This window comes from Lampetra fluviatilis, chromosome 3 (genome assembly GCF_964198595.1).
Source record: "Lampetra fluviatilis chromosome 3, kcLamFluv1.1, whole genome shotgun sequence".
Lineage (NCBI taxonomy): Eukaryota > Metazoa > Chordata > Hyperoartia > Petromyzontiformes > Petromyzontidae > Lampetra > Lampetra fluviatilis.
The window spans coordinates 9,370,679-9,397,299 of NC_136277.1; the positions used below are offsets into that span (position 1 = coordinate 9,370,679).

General features: G+C 44.7%; 2 protein-coding genes and 1 non-coding gene across 3 annotated transcripts; 1 reads left to right on the forward strand and 2 right to left on the reverse strand.

Moving 5' to 3' along the window:
* Positions 1 to 3,957: 3,957 nt before the first annotated feature.
* On the reverse strand, positions 3,958 to 5,283 carry LOC144948239 (cytochrome P450 2C8-like). The gene has a single exon (XM_078877666.1). It carries the CDS (start codon positions 5,221 to 5,223, stop codon positions 3,958 to 3,960), a length of 1,266 nt encoding a protein of 421 aa, XP_078733792.1. The 5' UTR covers positions 5,224 to 5,283.
* An 815-nt stretch (positions 5,284 to 6,098) lies between these two features.
* TRNAM-CAU (transfer RNA methionine (anticodon CAU)) lies at positions 6,099 to 6,171 on the forward strand. The gene has a single exon. It is a non-coding gene; the product is annotated as a tRNA-Met (tRNA).
* An 18,541-nt stretch (positions 6,172 to 24,712) lies between these two features.
* On the reverse strand, positions 24,713 to 26,023 carry LOC144947826 (cytochrome P450 2J2-like). Its single transcript, XM_078877181.1, is given in 5 exon segments — positions 24,713 to 24,822; positions 24,825 to 25,455; positions 25,457 to 25,515; positions 25,518 to 25,872; positions 25,874 to 26,023. Coding segments are annotated over 5 exon segments (1,305 nt in total).
* Between the last annotated feature and the right edge of the window lie 598 nt (positions 26,024 to 26,621).

The following is a 26,621-nucleotide window of genomic DNA, read 5'->3' on the forward strand; positions in this document are numbered from 1 at the left end:
TGCGTGTGGAGATCCTCTCGGAAAGACAAAGACGGTCGTGTTGCTCGCTTCCCATGGGGTGTTGTGTTTGGTTAATTTTGAGAGCCTTATTCGCCCTTAGCTCCTCTAGGATATTCACTTTAATTCCATACTTATTATTTGACTTCTTGTGATTATTTAGTCTGCTATCCCGGCTAGGAATTTTGTTTTGGACCCCCAAGCCATAATTATTCTTTGATGCTTCGGCCCGGCCGCGTAGAAATGATTTAAGGTAAATAATGTCCGTATTTAATTAACAATTGATGAATCGCGACTCAGGTATAGACTGTAGTCTGGTTTTCAATTGGAGTGAGGATGGATACTGTTTGCTTATTCTTCATGGCTAAGTTGCTAACTTTGTGTATCTAACATGGTTCAAAGACCCGTCTGTGCTTTTTGTCGTCAATGCTGTTTCTTTGTTAAGAATATAATTATCTCTTCCTCCGTAGTGAGGTGAGCTGTGAGGTTTTTTTTAACGAAAGGGTGTCATTCTAACCCCCCCCCGCCTGCAATTCTCCCCTCTCTTGTTCCTCTTGTGTGAAATTCGGGAAGTTTTTATGATCTTGATTACCCTCTTTCATGCCCTCTTTCCTTTGAAATGAGGTATGCGCGCATCTGTGGAAGTGTGGGGGCGTGTTCGTTCCACGTTGCCCCGTGTCTATTAAAAAACGATATTATCTATGTTGGCAGAATAATTCTTTAAAAAAAAATAATTTTAAAAATTAAAAAGGGGGGCATATACACAACATGGTCTCTTGCTCAGAATACAACTCACTCATATAACAATCTCTTGTGAGGCCATAAAGATCCTAATTGGACCTCCACAGCTCAGCCATCAATGTCTTCCTTTTTCAGAAATAAAGTTTGCGTATTTCTTAGCTCGCATTGTGCCTAATGCGGGCAAAGTATGTCACTATAATTGCCACTCGGAGTAGAGAGCATATCCGGCACATTCCACGATCTGAGCTAACCTCGAGTTTTCATTGTGAAGTAGCTATCACGTCAAGTTAGACTCCCGTCTCTGGTATTGTTTCCTTAATCAAATATATTTTCAAATAACAATGAACAATTAATTTCGAATTTTCCTCATCACCATTACAATAAGTTTTAAAATGTCTAATATGATTGTGGCAATTCATATTTAATCCTACTTTACACTAAATGATTTATTTCCATGACAGTGCCATGGCATTTTGTTGGGAAAATAAACATCGATCGATATCAATGCTGCAAGCTAAAAAAATTCTACCAAACACTCACATATATTCTACTACAAAATGTAAGTTGGTTTCTACTGTTAATCAACTAATGCAAAACATGTTGGGTTTCTCTATTCATTATAGTAATCGTGACTTTATCATAAATTATCCCAATGAAGACACCTACAGTGATGTATTCTTTTCTTTGGAGCAATCAAAACAAATTCTACCATTAGGTTAATCTTGTTCGTTTATACTGGCTTTTTAAGAGTAAACTAAGGATTTAACTAACAACCTTCAGTTTGAGACTGACAGTACTTACTGCACATTCTATGGTTATTTCAGTAAAGTCACATATAAAAAATAACAATAAAATAAAAACAATTAAGTGAATATTATTTTATTGTTATTTTTCTATCTACGTGACTTTACCGAAAGAACAATAGAATATGAAATCCTGCATTCACGAAAGTCTTAAGTCAAAATGGAGTACTTACTGCACTCATGAGACTGCAGCAATATACCAGTTCAGAGGTTGGCAACCTGTGGCTCTTTAGCCGCATGCGGCTCTTTAAGGACTGCTTCATGCCGTTATTGCGACTCTTGAAATACAGGTAGTCCCCGAGTTACGATGGAGATGCGTTACGACTCCATTGTAAGTCAAAAATATCGTAAGTCGAAGATGGCCTAGCCTACCCAGGAGTCTTAAAGAATGGTGATAATTTAGCAAAACAGAGCAATTTACAGTACGGTACTGTATAAACTATATACTGTATGTATTTATTAATTACAATACTGTATTGCACAGTAAAATGTAAAGTAAAAAAACAAGGTAAATTCTTAGCCTACCTATATGAACCGCAATTTAATAGAAAGTTGTTTTCAGGAAACAATCCTATCTGCTATCAAACCTTTTAACATGCGTACATCCCGGCAGCGTCCCAACGTACAGTATCGTACCTCGTACACTGCTGCGTTTGCCTGCCGCGTGAAATGAAAAATATTTAACAATTTTGTCGTATCGCTATCGCCATCGTAAGATCGAAATATCGTAAGTCGGGCCATCGTAAGTCGGGGACTACCTGTATTGAGTTTTTATACCGAATTCGAGAAAAAATGCTCTTCATGTTATTAGGCTCTCGTTTGATACATTCGATGGCATAATAAATACATTTGGTTTGAAGTGGAAGGGATATAAGGATCACGTCAACGAGAACATAGGAAGGTGATACCCCACAATGATCTTCAGAATTGCCTCTTACGTGTGGAAGTGAGGACACTATTTGTTACTGGAGGGCAACTAGCCATGCATGGCTCTTGCGAACTATCTAAGGAGGTAAAGACATTTATATTAAAAAATAACATAACAGTTGTTGCGTATCAGAATACAAGGGCGGTTCCAGCATGAACAAATCAGATAGATGTAATGGGAAACTTATACTGATTGCTTGGAAAATATAGTTCGACGTAATTTTGTATGGTTAAGAGTTAGACCACTTTATACTATGGAGCCTGATGAGATTTTTTTTTATAAAGGTAACTCTTCATATGCAAATTTAAATACTGTTCATCAGGAATACATTTCTCAATGTAATTATTATAAGTAAAGTCCAGTCTCCAACTCTTATGCTCTTTATTTCTCTTCCCTCTCTATAATATCTGATATTAAGAACACCCATTGCCTAAAACATCGTTTATAAGGTTTCCGGTTAGGCAGAGTTATTAACGATGTGATTTTTTTTTCTCTATGGGACCTTTTAGCCACTATCCAAAATGTTTTTGCCAGTATCATATTGAGTTATTTACTTATTTGTGCCTGTGCATCATTGCTCACATGGTATTACCAAAAAGTGTGTGACAAGTTTGTAAGATACGAATAAACACCAGTGTTGCATTTTGTATAAGACAATAACAATGACATATATACTTGTGTTTGAGCATTTGATTGTGGATTTATTTTTGCGTTATTTTGTGGTTGTCATGTGCATTTGTTGATGTGTTTTAGTGGTAATAGTTGTTTATAGTCCTGGTTGTTTGAGCGGTTGTTTTCTGTGGTTGTAATTGAGTGGCTGCTTGGCATGTGTTTGTTTTTTAAACCCAGAGGAAGGATTGACCAATGTTACGCATTGTTTTCTACTATCAAAGTAATTTAGACACCAACCTACTGCTACTTAAATAAGTCCAAAATCACTAACTTGGTTTACAGGATGTGGTGATCAATTGTATCAATGCCTTATCCAAGCCTATGAAGACAACTGAGTCGTTAGTTGTTTCTATTGCAATGGTGTCTATATATGTGTTCTAATGCATTTACTGCATGCATAAAATGCTTGAAAAAAGTCACAATGTAATTGTCACCAGACATTTCACTGCCACCTATAAATAGACTATGAAAAGGGGAGCATTGTCTCATTATCTATTTCTACGTTTATGTACTCGGGCCCCGGGTGACTTGTGAAAGAATGTATGAAATGAAGGTTAACTTATTTTTGGGCAAATTCGCTGATGTTTGTAGAAAACTATCATGTCTATCTATAAACTAACGTAACATATGATTAAACGATTTACTAGATAAAGTTAAATTGATTCACTTATTGTTGTACAACAGATTTATACCATTTTTTTCACCAATCGTGATGTATTGTTTTTTTTAACACAACCTATTTCCAATGCGTGCATGTGTGCTTGGACATTATAGACTCAAACCAGCACACACACTATAGCACTCTTTAAACTATGTTCAATTACGGAGATGAAGCCCCAATTTGTAAGATTTTGGAGCCTTGGTGATCTGTACTATATAATCCAGGGTTGGTGGAGAGACCAGATCAGGCCAGATAAACTCAAAATGCTGCAAAAGAGATGCAAAAAAAAGGAAGAGCTCCATCTTTGCTAAGTTTTCCCCCAGGCAGACACGGGGACCAGCAGAGAAGGGCAGGAAGGCATCTGACTTTACAAACTTGCCATCCTCATCAAGGAAGTTTTCTGGACTGAATTCGTATGGGGTTTTCCAATGATTTTCATCACTCAGAACCGATTTCATATTCACCATTATGATCGTCCCTTTTGGAATCGAGTACTGGCGTAACTTGACGTCTGTGGTAGTGGCATGCGGAGCCGCGAATGGAACAATGTTACTGAAGCGCTGTATCTCATGGATCACAGCATCCAGGTAGGGCAGACTGTGTCTGTCCTCCATGCATGGTAGTCGATCTGATCCCACAATCTTGTCAATCTCCTCATGGCACTGGGCTTGTATTTCAGGGTGCATCATCATGTAGAGAAGACCCCAGCGTAATGTGGTGGAGGTCGTCTCTGCGCCAGCAGTGAAAAGGTCCAACGTCAACATGATGAGACTCTGTTCTGAGAAGCTGCTGTTGGGATTGTCCTCTTTCTCCAATTGAGACAAGTAGGTGTCAATCAGGCACATTGGCTTGAGGGGATCTCTTGTTGCATGGCGTTCAGATATTATATCACGAATAAACTGTTTAGATTTTGCCATGTTTTTGAATATTCTCTGCTGCGGTCCAGGAAAGTCCATCAAGAAGGGAAAGAAGTTGCATAAAGTTCCCAGCAGCCCTGATTGGAGCTGAAGATTGTTTTCAATGAGGTGCAAAAAATCCTGGAACTGCTTATCACTGTATTCATACCGTTTCCCTTTCACCATGGAACAAATTATGTTTCCCACAGCACTGTTTAAGTTATAGTGAGGGTCAAATGCCGATCCTTTCTGTTTAAATGCCTCAATTAAAAAGCCAACCTCTGCCTGAATGGTTTGTTCTATGGATGACTTACCAAGTCCAAAATTCCGCAATGTTGACAGAGTGAACCTACGATGTTGCATCCAATATTTTCCATATGGAGCAAAAATAATGCCTAGGCCTCCGTTGACTTTTTTAAGGAGGGGGGTGTTTGGCCGGTCTGCAAACTCATGCCCTTGATGCACTAGGACCTCTTTTACTGCCTGGTAGCCACTCACAAACACCATGGAAATCTTGCCCACCATTACGCTGCACACCTCTCCATACTGTTTCGTAACTTCCTCTATGGCAACATCGGGCTTCTTAAACAGAGGCACATTCCCTATAAATGGTATCACTTTTGGGCCAGGAGGAAAGTCCAATGGGCGTTTAGTTGCCTTTACCTCCTGGAGTATAGCCCTAAGAACCAGGAAAATTATGCAAAATATGGCCAGGCTGATCAGTGCCTGGTGCCCCAAGAAAGAGCTCCATTCCTGAGCAGCAGCAGTTGTGTCCAGAAGTTGGCCCATACTGTACTGCAGGTTGTGCGATGTAGTAAGATGAGTACTTGTCTTGATTTTTGATGAGGACAGTGTTCTGCACACACATTCACACACATGCCAAGTGGTATTATTATATGATTTCCTGAACATTGCATTTATCACATGGGGCCTTAAAACAATAAACTGACAGACCAGTCTATGATTAGATACGGGCAGTCCCAACTAACAAACTGGTTCCGTTCCTGAGACCTGTCCATAAGTCGCACGGAACGCAATATACTGTATTTAAATGTCCATACAGTCAGTTATAAAACTGTGTTACGGTTTAACAAAAAAGGGAATCATTATACAGGTAGGAACAACAGTTCCACACTGCCCACAAGGGATTATTTGTCTGTCTGTCGTGCATAGCCACGCCCTCGATTTGTAATTCAAAGAGCGCTTCGGGAGGGCTCAGCACCACATGACGCACCGCCCACGCAGCTTTCGCCGCGTGACACGGATCGCAGGAATGCGCTGTCCAACCAAGTTTCTTCCAGCCCACTCCGAAGGAACGTGTTTGTTGTGCCTCTTTATACCTTCCAATTGAATGTCAATATTTGAGATATTCCAATTAGAACAAAACTTATAAAATATCAGCCTCATAAGCGCAGAAGGTAGCGCGTCAGTCTCATAATCTGAAGGTCGTGAGTTCGATCCTCACATGGGGCAAAGTATTTTTTTCTTGGCATAAAATGTACATTTAGATATTAATTCCAACTTCAAATTATGCGTTAGGAATTGATATGCTTTTTGTACATAAAATACATGGCATTAACTACCTATCTTATTGTTGTGCCTCTTTATACCTTCCAATTGAATCCCAATATTTGAGATATCGCAATTAGAACAAAACTGATCAAACATCAGCCTCATTAGAGTAGTCGGTAGTGCCTTAGTTTCAGCGTCATGACCACAGTGTGGCGCGTCAGTCTCATGATCTGAATGTCGTGAAGTTCGATCCTCACATGGGGTCAAAGGGAGCAAATTTTTGGCATAAAATTTACATTTAGATAATAATTCCAAATTCAAATGATGCGTGTGGAATTGATCCGCTTTTTGTGCATAACATACGTTTCATCAAATACATATCCTCTTATATAGGTAGGAACAACAGTTCCACACTGCCCACCAGGGATTATTTGTCTGTCTGTCGTGCATAGCCACGCCCTCGATTTGTAATTCATAGAGTGCTTCGGGCGGGCTCAACACCACGTGACGCACTGCCCCACGCAGCTTGCGCCGCGTGACACGGATCGCACGAATGTGCTGTCCAACCAAGTTCCTACCAGCCCACTCCGAAGGAACGTGTTTAACTCATCAATGAGAAGAAATACTGTGCATTTGCATGTGTAGTGCTTCAATAAAGACATACACACCACGTGAGTTGAGGCGAGTCTTTTATTAACACTTCCCTTACGGGACGGGTTCTATAATTGGTGTAAACGTAACTACCCCTATGTAACATGGCTTCACAGTCTCACGTCCCAGTCCCTGACGTCCACACTTATATACACTCCTTAGCCTCGGCATTTCTCCCACTTTAGTAAAAAAAATTCTAGCAGTGATTTTCACACCTGATGATGATTGCTTGTGTTGCAATCGAAACGTCGTGATTTAATTTACTTTTTTCTATTGTATCTCTTATTTTTATTTATTTTATTTAATTTTTTACCTACGAGACTTTACCGAATGAAACAAAGAGTATGGATCCTTGCATTCACGAAAACTTCTAGAATAAAGTAAAGTAACATGAAATGAAGAAAAAAATAGTTTTATTTCCATTTGAGTCCTGATGTTGGCTTGCTTGTCGGAAAAGGCGTAATGAGACCCCCATATTGTGCACACACACGGTGGCACGCTCGAGCACGGACACACACACAACAATGACGATTCCTGTCCGTATAGCCTTAACAGACTGTTGGGACAAGTGCTGTTAGCGAGTAGCACCAATGAAGACTGACACGGCACACGAGGGGGTGCATTTCCAGCACCACGCCCTTTGACTCCCCAGTAGTGATATTTACACACAAAACCAGGTACTCATTTGAGGCTGAGTCGACCTAGGGAAGGCCCAGTACCCATTTAGGTAATCGTCACTGGTATTGATCGTGATAAGGAATCGAACTTGGGTTACCTAGTTCGTAGCACAGCACGCTAACCATTGCATTACCGCTCCACACACACGAGCGTGTGCACGCGCACACTAACTTTTACGAGATGTTCAGAGTTGTTGATGAACAACGAGGTCCTACCGATGTAGGGCTGTATTTATTTTGTTACGTGTTGTGCTATTTTGTACGTGGCAGAGCCTATTGTACTAACTATGGGTCTTAATGTGACATCAAGTTTGTTAATTTTTGGTAGCCTATATAGTCTTGGTGGTTTTGATTCACAAACCTGATGTACCAATAAGACCCATAGTTAATACAATAGGCTCTGCCACATACAAATTAGCACAATACGTAACAAAACCAATACAGCCCTACATAGGTAGGACCTCTTCGTTAATCAAAAACTCTGAACATCTCGTTAATATAATTAAAGATATTAAGCTTAACCCTAATGATATGCTCGTAAGTTTTGATGTGACCTCTCTGTTTACGAGGGTTCCGGTCAACGAGTCAATTAAATTACTCGACACTCTGGTAACGAACCAAGGTTTAGCCAAAGATATCGCAAGACTAGCTGAACACTGTCTAAAGAACACTTCTTGTGGCAAGGTGACTCATATAAACAAATGTAAGGAGCAGCAATGGGCTTTCCTTTGACTCCTGTGATATCGAATTTGTACATGGAAGATTTTGAAACAAAAGCAATAACTTCAAGCACACTAAAACCATCTGCTTGGTTTAGATATGTGGGTGACATCATTGGTGGTCTGGCCACACGGCAAAGATACACTGAACGCATTTCTAAATCATCTCAACTCGCAAAACCCAGCCATCCAGTTCACCATGGAAGTGGAAGCTGACAGAACTCTAACATTTCTCGATATTCTGCTCGGACGGGGTCGAAATGGTAAAATAACACTGTTTACCAAAAGAAAACGCATACTGATACCTATCTGAATGCAGAGTCACACCATCACCCCGCACAGAAATCTGCTCTTATCAAGACGCTCATTCATCGAGCTAAGAAAGTGTCAGATGGTGACAGTCTGAGAAATGAAATTCAACATGTTAAAGAAGCGCTGCAAATGAACGGTTACAATGATGCACACATCAACAGGGCATTGAATACCAAAACCAAATCAAATAACAAGAGCATTGAAACTGCCCAAGTAATTAAAACGATCAAAATACCGTACATCATGAGACCTCCTTTGCCAGTAGCAAAATATAGTAATAGTTTTTAACCCTTTTAACTGGCAACAATACTGACACCTTTATACACCAAGTGAGACAAGGCTCTAAGAAAAGCTGTCTCGGGTGTGGACCAATCAATTTCAAGAACAGTGCATTCATTATCAGAGTTGTCTTTTTGTTTGCATTTTGACCGCAAGTGTTGTGGTTAATGCAAACATGATCCCTTGTATAAAGGTGTCAGTTTTGTTGCCAGTTAAAAGGGTAAAAAAACTATTACTATATCTTGCTACTGGCAAAGGGGGTCTCATGATGTACGGTATTTGGATCGATTTAATTACTTGGGCAGTTTCAATGCTCTTGTTATTTGATTTGGTTTTGGTATTCAATGCCCTGTTGATGTGTGCATCATTGTAACCGTGCATTTGCAGCGCTTCTTTAACATGTTGAATTTCATTTCTCAGACTGTCACCATCTGACACTTTCTTAGCTCGATGAATGAGCATCTTGATAAGAGCAGATTTCTGTGCGGAGTGATGGTGTACATTGTGAGAGTAACTGATCAACTAGCCAGATGTTTGGAAAAAGAAAACATCCGAGGCAGATTTGGCACAGTACATAAAATACAGAAATTAATATCTGCTACAAAAGATGTATTACCGAAGCTATCAACAGAAGGTGTGTACAGGATTAACTGCACGTGTGGTAAATGTTATGTTGGGCAAAGAAGACGACTGTTTAGCACAAGACTGAAAGAATATCTGAGAAATATTACATTATCCCAAATACAACTGTCAGCAGTAGCAGAACACGCGTGCCAACACGGACACTCAATTGATTTTGATAATGTTGAAGTTTTGTGCAAAACTAGCTACTACTGGCCAAGACTAATGAGATAATCTATCGAAATTGAAAGAAATGAAAATAATCTACATCATGGGATCTCCTTTGCCAGTACCAAAATATGATAACAGGTTTTTCTCCTTTTTTCTGGCAAGAAAACAGCTGTTAAGATGTTAAAACACCAAACTGAAACCTTTCACGAGGAATCATATCTGCATTAACCACAATGCTTGTGGTCAGAATACAAACAAAAAACATACTATATTCTTAGGTTTTTTCGGTAAAGTCACGTAGGTAAAAAATTAAAATTACAAACTGAGTAATCATTGGAAAGATGTGATTAACCATGCAAAAAATATTTAACTACACTTATTTGGACCATCTTATTTGACAGACAACTATTACAGGTTATTGATAGACAGCCAGTTTTGTTTTACCAGGTTTAGTTTTTTCTTTTTTTACACTTTTGTTATGTAGGCTAGGCATAGTCACAAACCGCACCTCTCCATAACAAAGGCTCAGTCTTTTGTTATGCAGTCTATTCTTAGTCTTAAGCCTCACCTTACCAAATTAATAAAAAGTGTGCAGTACTTGGCCCTTCCCTTCTTCAACCATTATATATACGGAGTGGTAGCTCTTGTAATCTCTCATTTACTTGATACAGCTGTCGTGGCTGTGACGGTTCCACCTGAAGACGGAAGCTTGTGTTGCCTCCGAAACGTCGTGATTTTTATTTTATTTTACTTTTATTAATTTTAAATTTTTACCTACGTGACTTTACCGAAAAAACCTAAGAATATGAATCCTTGCAGTCACGAAAGCTTCAAATCTAGAAAAAAAAACATACTCTGATAATAGTATGCCTTTTGGCGTCCTCTGGTCTAACACCGTTTGAGACGAGGCTCGAAAGAAAGCTGTCTCTGGTATGGATCAATCCGTTTCAAGGACAATACATATATTATCAGAGTGTTTTTTTTTGCATTTTGACCACAAGCATTGTGATTAATGCAGAGAGTTTGGTGTTTAAAAATCTTAACACCTGTTTTGTTGCCAGAAAAAAGAGGAAAAAACCTATTATCAAATAAAAATAACTTTAACCTTTCGAATAGCTACCGCCTTAGTGCTGCGTGGAAGTGAATCATAAAATAAAAAAAATATTTAAATGCATGCCTACAAAGGGCAGTGTACTTCAATAGTGATTGACGTTGGTAATCCCTAACACAATAGACAGGAAGGACTTGTTAAAATGGCTCGCATAATGTACATGCATAATGTGCGTTGCCTCATTAACCCCCCCCCCCCACATTGTGCAAGAGCACAGAAGAGTGGTCACCACATCATCGCCTCTATATAAGGAACGAAACAGTAAGACTTCTCCACAAATCTGGATGTAGCCTGATGAAGCTAGTTGTAATTACTGGCGAAACGTCGTACTCAGATTGTAAATGTTGTGGCGTGGCTCTCCAACACACCGGTGTGCTGTACTAGTGACGAATTGGCATGTTCTGTTTAAGTGACAACCCTTACTAGTTGGCTGTGTCGGGTGGTGGCGGGTTTTAACGACACACTTACGTGATCTAACCCAAAAACCTCTATTATGGATGATATTGGTTGCGAAAGCCTACGTGTTAAACAGTTATTGGTATTATTAATGCATTATTGTAGTTTTGTATTTGATATAGAAGCTGGTATTATAGTAATTACAATACTCTCGGAACTATTATAGCAGGTAAAAGTCTTATTCTAGATTTGAGTAAACGTCTAATTGTGCGGCTCACAATCAGAATGTTGCGAGTTCATATCCTTGCTGGAGGTTGACTCGACTAATTTTCCCCTGGTGTCGATAAAGTATTTACAACTTTGTGGGGGCTACAACAGTGATTGTCATGGATAGACTCGCCCCGCTATAAGAATATTACCCATTTTCCATCAGGTAGGTAATTCCACTAACTTGCACTGAATTTTGATTTAAAGCTTTCGTGACTGCAGGGATTCATCTTCTTGGTTACCTGCTATAATAGTTCCGAGAGTATTGTAATTACTACGTGACTTTACCGAAAGAACCAAGAAGATAACTTGCACTGATCAACGAGGTAACGTATGGTAACAAACAAGTTCTGCTCACACTCGCAAAAGGTAGCCACTGGTACCTCCACGCCTCGCCAATGTACCTTACCTCTGTCATATGCAATTGTTTCAACGCAGACGGTGCCCAACTTGCAAGGTACTGTCTGGATTTCCTTAAAGTGACAACCGTTTGGCCTGCCCACTGTATATTTGCACTTTAGACTGTTCAAAGGCGCATCGTAAAAAAAAAATCTGTAATCTCAGTGCACTGCTGTTAGCTAGAAATCACCACTCAGTAAATCACTGTTGATGTATGCAAGGGTCTGGGACCGGTTCAGATATCACTTTCCCCACTGATATGAGTAATGGTTCACAATCAAAGGCCTGTCGTCACGTTCACAGTGCAGTGCATTAACCACTGTGCCACAATTCTCCCCGAACTCATGAGGTCGATTGGATAATCCAACGACTTTCTAATTGTAGGTCACATTTTTATTGTCTTGTTTTTTTGCTTTGCTGTGCTTCAGGTATGAATAGTCATTGGACCTTTTGACTCTTTCGAGATGACTCATTCAAAAACAACATGCTGGCTACTGCAGTGGTGTGGCCAACACTAGTGCTAATGAAACAGAGGTGGCTTTGCACACTGCGCAATGCATATTATAACCATATTTGAGTAGATTTGTCAATTTAAAAACAACGTAACAGCCTTTGCAGCCATGTACAGACCAGTGTATTCTAACATTTTCAAATAAAAATGAAGGTTGGTTGGTAAATATGTAAACTTGATAGTTTACCATTAGAAGTAGATGATATTCTTACACTATTGTAGAGGTGTTACGGAGGGGGTGTTATAGAGTTGATACGGATGGGAAACAAACACACTGGGCGTGGCTATGTCTGTACGCGAGCAGGTGCTTACATCGACGTCCGCGCCGTTTAGCCTGGGGGGCTAATACGGCGCTGGGATCCCCCACGGCCCCACCCCTCAGGGGGGAATTGCTATATAAGGCGGTGAGCCAGAGGGCTCGGGGTTGAGTGTTCAGCTTTAACCAGAGAAGCAAGAAGACCTGCTAGATAAGCCCTGGGACTCCCTTGGATCGCTGTCCTTCTCAGGACCGACCAAGGCCAGCCAGTGGCGTGGCCCCAAGAGCCCAGAGCCGATGCTCTTGTAAGAGCCGGTCTGGGAACTCTGGGTGCCGTAATCCCAGCTTAACCAGGGCTGGGTTAGCTAGCCTCCCCTAGCCTGATAGTGGAGGACCTATAAATAGGCTAGCTGTAACATAGGTTGTCGATCTCCCAGTTAGACGGGTGGAGGGGCCGATACCCCTCCGAGTGTTGTATATTTCGGCCTGTAGATACAACTGTGTTGAATAAATAAGTGTGCCTCCGACTACGTCGTCCAAGCCTCCTTGAACCACACTACATCTGGCGTCAGAAGTGGTCTTCTAAAAGGATGGACACGAGACGAACGGCTCGTACCAGGGAACCGGGGGCGGAGGAAACCACGGCCGACTTTGAGCCCGAGATGGCTGAAGGCGACTCCGAGCAGCCAGGGCCAAGTCCACCCACACCGCAACGTCAGGACGGATGGGGGCCGTCGGCTGACGGACTGCGGCTGGCTCATTCACGACTGGCGGAACTACTTTACGCAGCAGCCGCCACATTGGAAGAAATTACTCGACTGGGGCTGGAGGAGCTGCACGGAGCGATGACAGCCGACATGCAGCGCCGGTTCCCGCCATTTCCACGGGGCCCGAATTCGAATTTTCCGCCATGGGTACAGTGAATGCTGAGGGCGGGGCCGGGCTACGTCACGTGACCGACGTTCGGCAAACAGAAGCCGCCACGTCGTCAGGAGCGGCCAGCGCGTCACCAACAGAGAGACCGCCGATGCCACACGCCCTTCCCGCCAAAACCGTACGGAGTGACGGGAACGACAGAGAGCGATCCTCGACTGCGGTCGCCGCGTTACAACAGCACTTACCACCTCTCAAGGAGTTCGTGGGCGAAGACGGTACCTGGGGTGGCTTCCAAAGACGCTTTCTCGCTCACCAAGAGATGGCACAATGGACGGATGACGAAGCACTCCGCGCGCTGCCGGCGATGCTCGACAGTGATGCCCTCGCTACCCTCACCTCGGCACCGAGAGCGAAGCGCGCCACGCTGCAGATGGCGCTTCAACTCCTGGCTGCAGTCTATGGACCACCTTCGGACTGCAGGCAGCTGTTCTACGATCGCCAGCGGGGCGCCAAGGAGTCCCCCCTGGCGTACCGTACAGCTCTCCTGGCCCTGGCAAAAACGGCTTTCCCGCGGATGGATGAGGAAGGGGTGGACGCCATGGTGACGGAGAAAATCCTGCTGTTGGCGGACGAGTTGGACATTGTCGTCTTGGCGCAAGACGACACGGAGATGTGTTCCCTGCGGGCCGCGCGACACATCCACGCGAAATTGCTGTCCCAGCGTCGCAAGGCCAGCAAGGCGGCGGCCAGCCATACCGTGGCTGCAACCACCCTCCCATCGGAAGAAATCTGCGCCGTCGATCGCCCGACGGAGTGGAGATCCGGAGTACGACCAGCTCGGGACGGACCGAGCCGCCAGGATCAGCCCATATCATCTGGAGCACTCACGCGCTGCTACAATTGTGGCCTCCGGGGCCATGTGGCTTCAGGATGCCGGGCTCCTCGACAGCGCGGGGCGACGCCTCAGCAGGACGTCGCGCCTCTACCCAAGCTTCACCAGCAAACTCCGGCGAGTCGTGGCACCCCACATGTTTGGCCTACGCACACACCTGTCACACACTCACGCACCACAACGGACGGGGGTCGTAAATTGCCTGTCGTCGCGCCGAAACGTGCCACTGTGGGGAGTGCATTCCAACCGGGCCAGTGGTCCGAGTTGGCCCATCGCGTTGTTGCCGCGTCGTCGGGATCGTCGGTCGTTGTGGGGCATATTGACGGGGTTGAGGTGCGGATCCTAGTTGATACGGGAGCATCGGCAACTATTGTTTTCGAATTGATTTATAACATTCTCCCCGTTCAAAGCCGTCCCTTGCTCCCCGTTGATGTTCCATGCTACGCTGCTAACGGGGGCTCACTGGGCATTATTGGACAGATCCGCGCGCAAATTTGTATTGGGGACATCAAATTTTCCGGCCCGATATTGGTCTCCTCCTCGCTGGCGGTTCCGTGCCTGTTGGGGACGGATTTCTTGACCAAAATGCCGATTCGTATCCTAGTCGACCAGGGTTGCATTGAACTCCCGTCGGGCCGACGTGTTACGTTCCTGCCCTCCCCCTCTACGGGTCGGACGGCATTTGCGACGGTACCGGCGCTGGTTGCGAGGACGGTACGCGTACCGCCGGGAGCTCAGATGCTCGTGCCTCTTAGGCTGCGTCGACCATTTGCTAAGGGGATTGGGGACCAGGGGGTTCTGTTGGGACCATCTAGAGCCGGGGTTAACGGACCTGACTTAATAACGGCCCAGACCATTGTGAAAGGGGACGGGGACCCTTTCATCGCGGTCCTCAATGTGGGATCGCGTACGACTGTGGTTCCTCAAGGGACCGTGCTTGCGCACGCGACGCCGGTACCCTGTGAGGAACCCGTCATTAGTCACGTGAGCACTGCTCCTCCGTCGCAACCACATGCAGACCGTGATGAAGGGTGGCTCGATGCGCTTTGTGCGGGATCATCGGACCTGTCCGACTCACAGCGTGAGAGGCTTCGAATCCTCCTGCGCGAGTTTTCTGACGTTTTTAGTCAACACAAATACGATCTGGGTTGTACTAAACTGCTGCGACACCATATTGACACGGGTGACAGCGTGCCAATACGCCAAAATCCTTTTCGGTTGAGTCCCGCCGGAAAGGACCATGTCAAATCGGCCGTTGATGACATGTTAGCCGCCGATATTATATCCCCTTCTACCAGCCCTTGGGGTGCGCCGATTGTCTTAGTTAAAAAACATGACGGCTCATTGCGCTTTTGTGTCGATTTTCGTCGGCTGAACAAAATTTCTGTAGCCGACGCATACCCGCTTCCTCGGATGGATGAATCGCTTGATGCCTTGGCAGGGGCGCGATTCTTCTCCACATTGGATTTGCTTTCAGGATTCTGGCAGCTCCCTCTGGATGACGAATCTAAACCTAAAACTGCTTTCCGTACGCCGCACAGCCTTTTCCAATTTAACCGCTTGCCGATGGGGCTCCACTCAGCGCCGGCAACTTTTCAGCGATTAATGGAATTGGTCTTGGCTGGGTTGCAATGGGATTCATGTTTGATTTATTTAGACGATGTCATCGTCTTCAGTAAAACATTCGATGAACACCTCCAGAGGTTGCGTGCGGTTTTCCTCAAAATGCGGGCTGCTAATTTGAAATTCAAACCCCAGAAATATCATTTGCTACGCGAATCGGTGCGGTATTTGGGCCACATTGTCGGACGCTCAGGTATTGCTACTGATCCCGCCAAAACGCAATGTGTCAGCTCCTGGCCGACTCCCACCTCCGTGGGGGAGGTCAGGAGTTTCGTTGGATTCGCGTTATACTACCGACGCTTTGTCGCTGATTTTGCGACAATTGCAAAGCCCTTACATGCCTTAACATCGAAGGGGGTCAGGTTTCACTGGGGACAGGAGGAGGAGGCTGCTTTTCGCTCCCTCCGGGACGCTCTAGTGGGGGCTCCGCCATTGAATTATCCTGACTTCACGAAACCCTTTTTGCTCGATACGGACGCAAGCAACACGGGCATTGGGGGCGTGCTTTCGCAGGTTGTTGACGGCGTAGAACGTGTGGTAGCGTACGGCAGTCGGGTGTTGTCTCCGGCGGAACAAAGATACTGTGTTACCCGTCGGGAACTATTGGCAATCGTTAACTTCATTCAACAGTATCGCCCATATCTGTACGGTCGTCATTTCACTGTCCGCACAGATCATGCGGCACTGCAGTACGCCTTGCGAGTTCAACAGCCATCGGGACAATTGTCTCGATGGTTGGAGATTCTCCAGGATTTCGATTTTGACACTACGTATCGTAAAGGCGTTCGCCACACGAATGCAGACGCTCTGTCACGGTTACCAACCACCTCCGAGTGCGCATGCCTCCTGGGTTCAGGGCGTTGCAGGCCTCCGAATGTGATATCTGATCCGGTCCTTGCGGCCGCCGCTGACACGCCTTCGACTGCGGGCCCTATTGAGCAACAAGGGAGGGATTCCTTGCTGGGGTTGTCTGTTGCGGAGTGGGGACGCCTCCAAATGGAGGACACCTCTCTCCTCGCTTTGCGCCGTCGTATCGGGGGAGTTGTGCGGGGGGGGGAAAATGTCGACTCGTGGGGGTTGGTCCAGGGTCTTTTGATGCACTGGGACGGGAAATCCCGTCGACACCGGCTGGTGGTGCCTTCCGCATTGAGGGGTAGAGTGGTGTGGGCTGCGCACGAACGACTCCTTCACCTGGGCACTCACAAAACCCTTGCCATGCTCCAGCTGGATTTTTCATGGCCGGGCATGGCAAGGGATGTGGATGATCTTTGAGGTTCATGTACTCAGTGCACGCAAAGGAAGCCACCAGTCTATCACAGTTTCCCGGGTTAATGAGCTCGTCGCATTGGATATTCTGGGCCCATTTCCCGCTACACCTAGGGGAAATAGATACCTGTTAACCGGGGTAGAATATTTTACGCGATGGCCTATTGCCTGGCCCCTCGCCAACCAGTCGGCAGCAGCCATCGCGGAGGCCTTTGTCCAGGGCTACGTCCTCGACAAAGGTGCTCCGGAGCGGCTGCTGACCGACCAGGGTAAGAATTTTTCGGGAAAACTTCTCCACGAAGTATGCGAGCTCCTGGGAACGAAAAAGATTCGTACCTCCCCATATCATCCGCAAACTGACGGGATGGTGGAGCGTCTGCATCGGACTATCACGTCCATGCTGTCCCAACAGGTCTGCGAATCCCAGACCGATTGGGACCTTCAGATTCCGGGGGTTTTGGCGGCATACAGGATGGCTCCCCATGCGGCGACCGGATTTTCGCCCTTCTTCCTAATGTACGGCCGCGAGCCTAACCCACCTGTTCCGACTCAGCTGCAGATCTCCACGCCGCATGGTAAATCTAAATTGACCGAACATGTTAAATTCAACATCGCTAAATTGACAGGGGCACGGGAGGCGGCCATGCAGAATTCAGAACTCCGCCAGAAGGCTAATGAGAGGCTCAAGCTGGGTCGGGCGCATGTGCTTCAGTGGAAACCGGGTGACAAGGCGTGGTTGCACTGTCTCCAAGTACCACTGGCGACCTCGTCTAAGCTGGTGCGGCCGTGGTGGGGGCTCGTGGAAGTGGTGCAGGTTTTGCGGCCACAATGTGTGCGTGTCAAATGGGGGAAGCGTCGGTGGTTCGTGCACCCCTCCAGATTGAAACCGTTCGTTGCGGCCCATGTTCCTACTTCACACACGCGTGGCCAAACATGTGAGGGGTCCACCGACTCCTGGAGTCCGACTTCGCTGCTTTCGCCTGACTTGACACCGACTGTTCCACCTCCAGGTGCACCAGGAGTGACGTGCTCACGACCGCCAACCCCTTCAGGGGAGGTCGGGGGTCGCTCAGCAGCGAAGCCAGACACTCTCACACCCGGACTGTTGACACCCGCCACTGGGCAAGCCGAGGCTGCCCCTTGTGATGGGCCCGCCGCAAGAACGCGCGCCAAAACGCGCAGACTTTTGTGAGGTCGGCCGTTGGGGGGCCCTTGCGGGGGGGCGTCCTGGGTACTTGTATATATGTTGGTTTTACGGGATGGGGTATTTATTCGGGGGGGGTGCGTCGGGTTGTTTTTGTTGTTGTTGTTATTGTTATTGTTGAAAGTTTCGTGAGGCACACACGGATTTGGGGGGCATGCATCTTTAGTGTGATTTTGTTGCAGCTGGTACGGCTGCGGGCTGTACAGGGGGGGGGTGATGTAGAGGTGTTACGGAGGGGGTGTTATAGAGTTGATACGGATGGGAAACAAACACACTGGGCGTGGCTATGTCTGTACGCGAGCAGGTGCTTACATCGACGTCCGCGCCGTTTAGCCTGGGGGGCTAATACGGCGCTGGGATCCCCCACGGCCCCACCCCTCAGGGGGGAATTGCTATATAAGGCGGTGAGCCAGAGGGCTCGGGGTTGAGTGTTCAGCTTTAACCAGAGAAGCAAGAAGACCTGCTAGATAAGCCCTGGGACTCCCTTGGATCGCTGTCCTTCTCAGGACCGACCAAGGCCAGCCAGTGGCGTGGCCCCAAGAGCCCAGAGCCGATGCTCTTGTAAGAGCCGGTCTGGGAACTCAGGGTGCCGTAATCCCAGCTTAACCAGGGCTGGGTTAGCTAGCCTCCCCTAGCCCGATAGTGGAGGACCTAGGAATAGGCTAGCTGTAACATAGGTTGTCGATCTCCCAGTTAGATGGGTGGAGGGGCCGATACCCCTCCGAGTGTTGTATATCTCGGCCTGTAGATACAACTGTGTTGAATAAATAAGTGTGCCTCCGACTACGTCGTCCAAGCCTCCTTGAACCACACTACACTATTAGTCAACTTTACATCCAACATAGTAGGAATGTATAAAGTATGCTGTAGCAAATGTAGTTTGCGCTCTAAACTAGTTAAATTATCTGAAATGATTCAGGCAATTTAGAGACAACTAATAATGAAGGTAGACGACCTACAATGTTTTAGAATATATGAATGTTTAATTTTGACTTCCGTTATATAATTCAGGCTGTAACCAGACTGCCTGAAAATTTAAGACCAATGATATCCTGTATTCTCTCCCCATCTTAACACAAATTCTCAAAAATCTGACCCTGAGTCAAGCCCACTTTCAATCTACATGGCAAAAGCCCAGACCAGCCCACCATTATGCATATCCATGTACACTTTGATTGCATCACTTCCGTGGCCGCCAATGTAGCGTTATTTTGACGTGGTAGTGCACTATGAACCCAACTAACCATTTTTTATTCCTGGCCACAACCAACATCCATGACAAATATCGGAGCCAGTCCTGGGTCTCCCCTAGGTCAATTTGGGGGAAACATTCTCCCCACGCTACCGACGGAGGTGCAGCAAGGCACAATGTAACATCCTCCTAACATTTCGGGTCCAATTTAAAGTATTGCTCATAACATCCAAGGCCTTCAATGGCCTCGGACCACTTTACACTCAATAGCTGATACACCTGTAGGCACTATCACCTCTTCGATCTGCCGATTTACATCTCCTCCATGTGCCGAGAACATGACTGCACCTGGGGTGCCCAAGCATTTATAAATGATGCACCAATGCTGTGTCTAGATTATTTGGCTTCGAAAATTCCCACACATAAGCAATTTCTATAAGTTATCCATGTTTGACCATGTCGCCTCTGAAAAAGAGATAATATCTTTGTGGGATCTACCTGGAAAATAAAACGGTTTAGTTTAGCAAATGCTTCTCCAAAATTGAGTGTTTCTAAACTGCACTTCACCACATTGTAAAATACAGTTTCTAACTTAGTGCCTATATTTTTGTCTTGTCTGCTACAATGAAGAGTGCCTGTCCAATAATTGTTTTATGACAGTGGAGCTTCAGACTAAGAAGCAGCTATAATGTTGAAATTGCTCTATTATATTCTTGGTTTTTTCGGTAAGGTCACGTAGATAAAAACATTTTTTTAATAATATTCTAGATTTGAAGTTTTCGTGACTGCAGGGGTCCATACTCTTTGGTTCTTTCGGTCAAGTCACGTAGGTATAAAATAAATCACGACGTTTTGATTGCAACACAACCATCAGGTGGGAAACCACAGCAATTTTTCTTTAATTGTATTTTTTTATTCTATCTACGTGACTTTACCGAAAGAACCAAGAATATGAATTCCTGCAGTCACGAAAGTTTTAAGTCGAAATTGCTCTACTTTTAAACCTTTTATTTGGAACCACTTAAATTAATACATTGATTAATCAAACCAGTCAAGTAAATATGATGAAAACGATTGTATTAATTATGCGCACATTAATTTAATATTATTGCATACATAGTTGAACTAGTCAGTTTCAACGAAACTTTAACATCATTTTTTTGTGAATATGCATCACAATAAAGGATATGAGTATAGGTTTTCCCCTTTTTTCTAGCAACAAAACGTGTTAAGATGTTAAAACACCAAACTGAAACCTTTTACAAGGAATCATGTCTGCATTAACCAGAATACTTGTGGTCAGAATACAAACAAAAAACATACTCTGATATTTTTTTTTTCCAAGACGGAGGTACTCTGCAAACCTACCGGCTACCTTCAAAGATTTGTTCATGAAAACATCCAGATATATAAACACAGACACAACTTCAACCGAGAGGATGGGTACAAACTGAGCAATCATTGGAAGGACGTTATTAACCGGGTAAAGTATTAACCGACTGTGATGTTTCCATCCAACCTGCCTATGTCAGCTGTTATTTAGACTCTGTGTCTCTCTCTCTATGCCTATCTCTTAGATCTCTCATGCTCACATGTCCATTGCATTGCACTCTCATGCCTTTGGATTGCACTCTCATGCTCACATGTGTTTTGAATTGCACTCTCATACTCACAGGCCCTTTGGATTACACCCGTTGGTTTACACTCCCTCGTCGAGGCCGCTCTTCTTCTTTTCCACAGTTACATCACTTTGACATCACGCTAATCTCTCACATTAACATATCCACTTCCGTGCCCTCTAATTTCTCACATTAATATCATGCTAATCCCTCACATTAACATAGCCACTTCCGTGCCCTCTAATTTCTCACATTAACATCATGCTAATCCCTCACATTAACATAGCCACTTCCGTGCCCTCTAAATTCTCACATTAACATCATGCTAATCTCTCACATTAACATAGGCACTTCCATGCCCTCTAATTTCTCACATTAACATCATGCTAATCCCTGACATTAACATAGTCACTTCCGTGCCCTCGTCTTAGGAGGTCGCTCTCCTATCTTACAGTTACATGCTAATTTCTCACATTAACATCACTAGCCCCGGCCACTGCTTTATAACCCTTGAGCTACATCCATATCAAACCTTTTAAAACAGTCTGCCTCAGCAACAAACCATGCTTTCTCACCTGATGATGGACGCTTGTGTTGCGCCCGAAACGTCGTGATTTATTTTATTTTATACCTACGTGACTTTACCGAAAGAACCAAAGATTATACTCTGATAATATATGCATTGTCTTTTAAACTGATTGGTCCACACCAGAGACAGCTGTCTTTGAGCTGAGTCTCAAAACGGTGTTAGACCAGATGACGCCAAAAGGCGTACAAAAAAAAAAGGATAATTAAATATTGTTTAGGTTTATGAAAATGCATACCCTTGGTACAAGGACATGGCCATTTAAAAAGTTTATTGTATAGTTTCATCACGTGAAAATTAAGTACTACAACAGAAAACAGTGGTCAGCCAGGCAGTGGTAGTACACGCCTGTAATCCAGCACTGTAGCGACGTGGGTTGGTGGATCAGACAAATGTGAAACTCCCTTTCCTTGGGCGTCGAGGTGTAATACCCTGCCTTGCCAGGATAACTCCATATTTCCTCCATAAGAGGTTTTTTAGGATAGATCACATAAATATAAATGTGTCGTTAAACCCGCCACCACCCTACACAGCCAATTGGTTACTAGTACAGCACACCGGTGTGTTGGAGAGCAAATCCACAACATTTACAATCTGAGTATGACATTTTGCAAGTAATTACAACTAGCATCATCAGGCAAACAGCCAGATTTGTGGAGAAATCCTCCTGTTTCGTTCCTTAAATAGAGGGATAGATGTGATGACATCACTAGTGAGACCTTCATGTGCGAAAGGAGGGGGGGATTAATTAATGCATATAAATTACAACGGGTATCCATTACTGATTGGGTTATTTATATGGTAAACAACGTGTATATTTTTACTCTCCAACACACTGGCGTGCTATACTGTGCGTGTGGGTGGCGTGCGTTCGACACACAGTCAGCCGGAGACAAGGTGGTCCTAGGAGGCACCGCTCTGCCCTTTTATTGTTGTTGCTGAGTTCACGCCACTACTCGGGCCCCTTCTCTCTCCCACACACGACTCCGCTGCCGCACGATGCGTCCCAGACACGACCCTGTCCGCGTTGTACCGACGGCGTCTAACGGGACAGCCAACTACTGTCCGGCCGCGCGATGATCGGGCAAAGGCAGCAGCGACGAGGGCGGCGATGACGACAGCGACGACGACAGTGACAATGAGACGAGTTCAATCCCAGAACCGGCAGCTCTTGCTCTCCGCTGCTTATATTCCCCTCGGCGTGGCTTGGCTCCGCCCTAGCCGGGTTTTGTTTCGCCCAAGTAAACTCACAAAAGCTGCACATTGTCTAGACTCGTGCATGTTCGTAAGAACATGTTGAAGGCCATGTGACTTTGATGAGAATATCATAAGTGCTAAGTACCTCACTTAGCGCTCCTAGAAAAGTGAGCGCTAATCGAATAATAACTAAAAGGGGTCATTATACCATTGCATATATATAGGGAAGCATTCCTGACAGCGTTATTTCTTTCGTATGAGCAATATATGAGGGCTTCATTCAGGTATTGGTAACAGCGCTAATAATAATGACGGCAAACATTATTTCATGAATAAATAAATAAATGTTGGTTCTAACATCAGTTATATACCGTACACATGAGTGAATTCTACTGTACTCTTCCTCCAAGGCAGTAGTGGGAGACGAGGTTGTAGGAGCTGCTGCGCTCCAAATCATGGTCATTCTCAGAGAAGAGCTCCAGAACCTCTGTTATATTCGTGATGCCTTCAGTCAAAATGTCTGTGGTGAATGTTTCTTTTAGATGGAGCCCCAGACTATACCCTGGTCATTTGAGTTCTCACCTGGTTAAATGTACTGTAATAACATTGAGAGAGAAAACATCGATTTTAAATGTAATCGAATTTCTGGAGGTGGGGTCTAGTTGGCTTCGAGTGTATTGGCTGAGCCAATTATGGGGGTGGGTACGTTTCCTCGGCCACCACTGCTGCATGTTCCTAGATTTTTTTGAAAAAATATTTTCCAGGGCAATGAGTGCTATAACGAATCAACCTTATCCAGGGTCGTGCTATTTGAGGTCTGCCTGTATTGTGCATTTGTGGTGTGCGTATGTGTGAGAGCTCATGTGTGAGTATTTTTAAATCAATTAGTCATAGCATGTGTGTGGTAACACGAAAACACTTTTATAAGAATGCCGATGCTCCGATCCTGGCGAGAATGCAGGCGCAGCTGGCTGGAAGCATGTAGGAACGGGGACATGCCATGACAGCCCCCACGCTAGAGGCGTGCTCCCTGATGCCGAAGCATCAGTGATGAGTACCATGGGGGATGAGAGGGTGGGCCCTGACACTATCAACTCATGCCTTTTTTCAATCCTATTAATGGTGTAATATTGTCTCATCTCCAGCCATGTAGATAATTTTTACTATTCCATACAACTTTAAGTATTCCATGCAGGACCACTTGTGTTCTCCTATTGAACTACTCATATTATATATAGGACAATATTTTTTTACATCTATTTAGAAAATAGTAAATTATATTTTGTTTAAACATGCAAGCAATGTTTCTATACATCCATTGCAAGATATGGTCCAACAACTGGTAGTGTGCATCCTTTTATGTTATGCTGTACATGAACAATATACAACTAATATATATCTCTAATACCTAAATGAGGGCCTCCACACATTCTGCGGGTTAAGGAGATGATATGACCGTATTTCTGGTGAGTCCAGGTTGGTAAAGGTGGGGAACATTTCTATTGGAGCATTTAAGTACACGACAACAATACATTTTTCTGCATAGTCCTCTGCTGCCAACAAAGTACGATGATGCATGGTCAAACCCGCATGACAGACATGGCATAGGGAGGCCTTCAATTAATGAACCCAGCTATGGAATGTTACCAACAAGGGCCAATACATACATGACTGTATTTAGTTGCGCAAAGGAAGGCTTAGTTTGTATGGCTGGGGAGCTGGTGTAGCCTGGGAAATAGACTCCAGGGAAGGTGATGAGACAGTGTCAGGCCAATAATTCTCAAATGCTGCAGCAGCGATGTGAAGGAAATAAAAAGCTCCACTTTGGCCAGATGTTCTCCCAAACATATACGGGGGCCAGCAGAGAATGGTAGGAATGCGTCTGGCTTGACAAACTGACCATTTATATCTAGGAAGTTGTCAGGATTGAATTTGTGTGGCGTTTTCCACTGGCTTTCATCATTGAGAACAGACATCAAGTTTAACATTACCAGTGTGTTCTTTGGAATAAAGTATTCCTGGAACACTACATCCTTGGTGGTTGTGTGCCCCACACCAAGTGGAACAACATTGCCAAATCGCTGTATCTCATGGATAACGGCATCTACGTATGGCAGGTTGTGTCTGTCCTCCATGTGTGGCAGCCACTTTAATCCAACAACCCTGTCAATCTCCTCGTGGCAACGGGCTTGAATGTCAGGGTATATCATCATAAAGAGCAGGCCCCAGCGTAACGTGGTGGAAGTGGTCTCTGTGCCAGCAACAAAAAGGTCTAATATCAACATGATGAGATTCTCTTCTGAGAAGCTGCTGTTGGGATTGTCCTTGTCATTCTCAAACTGGGTCAGGTAGGTGTCAATCAAATCCCTGGGGTTTTGTGTATTCCGTCTTGTGTAATGTTTGGATATTATGTCCTCAATACAAATTATGAATCCTTGCCATGTTTTTGAATATTCTCTGTTGCGGTCCAGGCAGGTCCATAAAAAAGGAAATATGTTACATAGTGCTCCCACTGGTCCTGCTTGTAGTTGTAGGTTTTCCTCTAGGAGGTGCAACAAAGATTGGAACTGCTTGTCATTGTATTCAAAGCGGGTTCCAGTCACTAGGGAACAAATTATGTTGCCCATAGCATTGTTTAAGTTAAAATGAGGGTCAAATGATGACGCTTCTTGCCGGAATATTTCAATTAGGTAACATATTTCTGTCAAGATTCGATCTTCTATGGACGCCTTGCCAAAACCAAAACTGCGCAATGTCGACAGAGTAAACCTGCGATGCTGCTTCCAAGCATCACCATATGGAGCGGTGATGAGGCCCGAGTTGTTTTGTGATTTTTGTGGTGAAAGGAGTAAATGGCCGGCCAGCAAAGTCATGACCTTGATGCACCAAAACCTCCTTGACTGCCTGGTAGCCACTTACCAGCACAATTGGAATCTTGCCCAACATTATGCTGCACACACTCCCATATTCCGCAGCCAACTGCTGCATTACAACATGCAGTTTCTTTTGACTGAATATAGATATATTTCCCACGAGGGGGAGTGCTCTCGGACCTGGGGGAAAGCCCATTGGGCGAATGGATGACTTCACCTCACAGAGAACAGCTCGCACAGCCAGGAACACCGGGAAAAAATCGCCAGGCAGACCAGGATATGCCTTACTGAAGAGAAGCCCCATTCCACAACTGTATCAACTACTAGCAACATTTTTCGATTTAAATTTCGATTTAAAGCTTTCGTGACTGCAGGAATTCATCTTCTTGGTTCGTTCGGTAAAGTCACGTAGAAGGGAATAAAATAAAAAAAACATAATAAAATAATTCTCACGACGTTTCGGCCACGCCAGCAGACGTCCTCAGGTGAAGACCAGGTCTGTCGGTGAGACAGCGTCTGAATGCTAGCAACATGTTACACAGTGGGCAATAGAGTGAAGATATTCCGCAAGAGTTTGACGATGATAAAAGTGGCCTTCACGTAGTAAAAAACACGTGAAAAATATATGATTATTTCCTCACCTGAACATTGATTTTGTAACATTTCTCGTTATATGGAATAGCTTACCTGTATGTATGTTGCACTTTTTTCGC

Coding starts and splice junctions, on each gene's coding strand:
- LOC144948239 (XM_078877666.1), bottom strand. CDS start 5,223: ATGGTGGGCAAGATTTCCATGGTGTTTGTGAGTGGCTACCAGGCAGTA.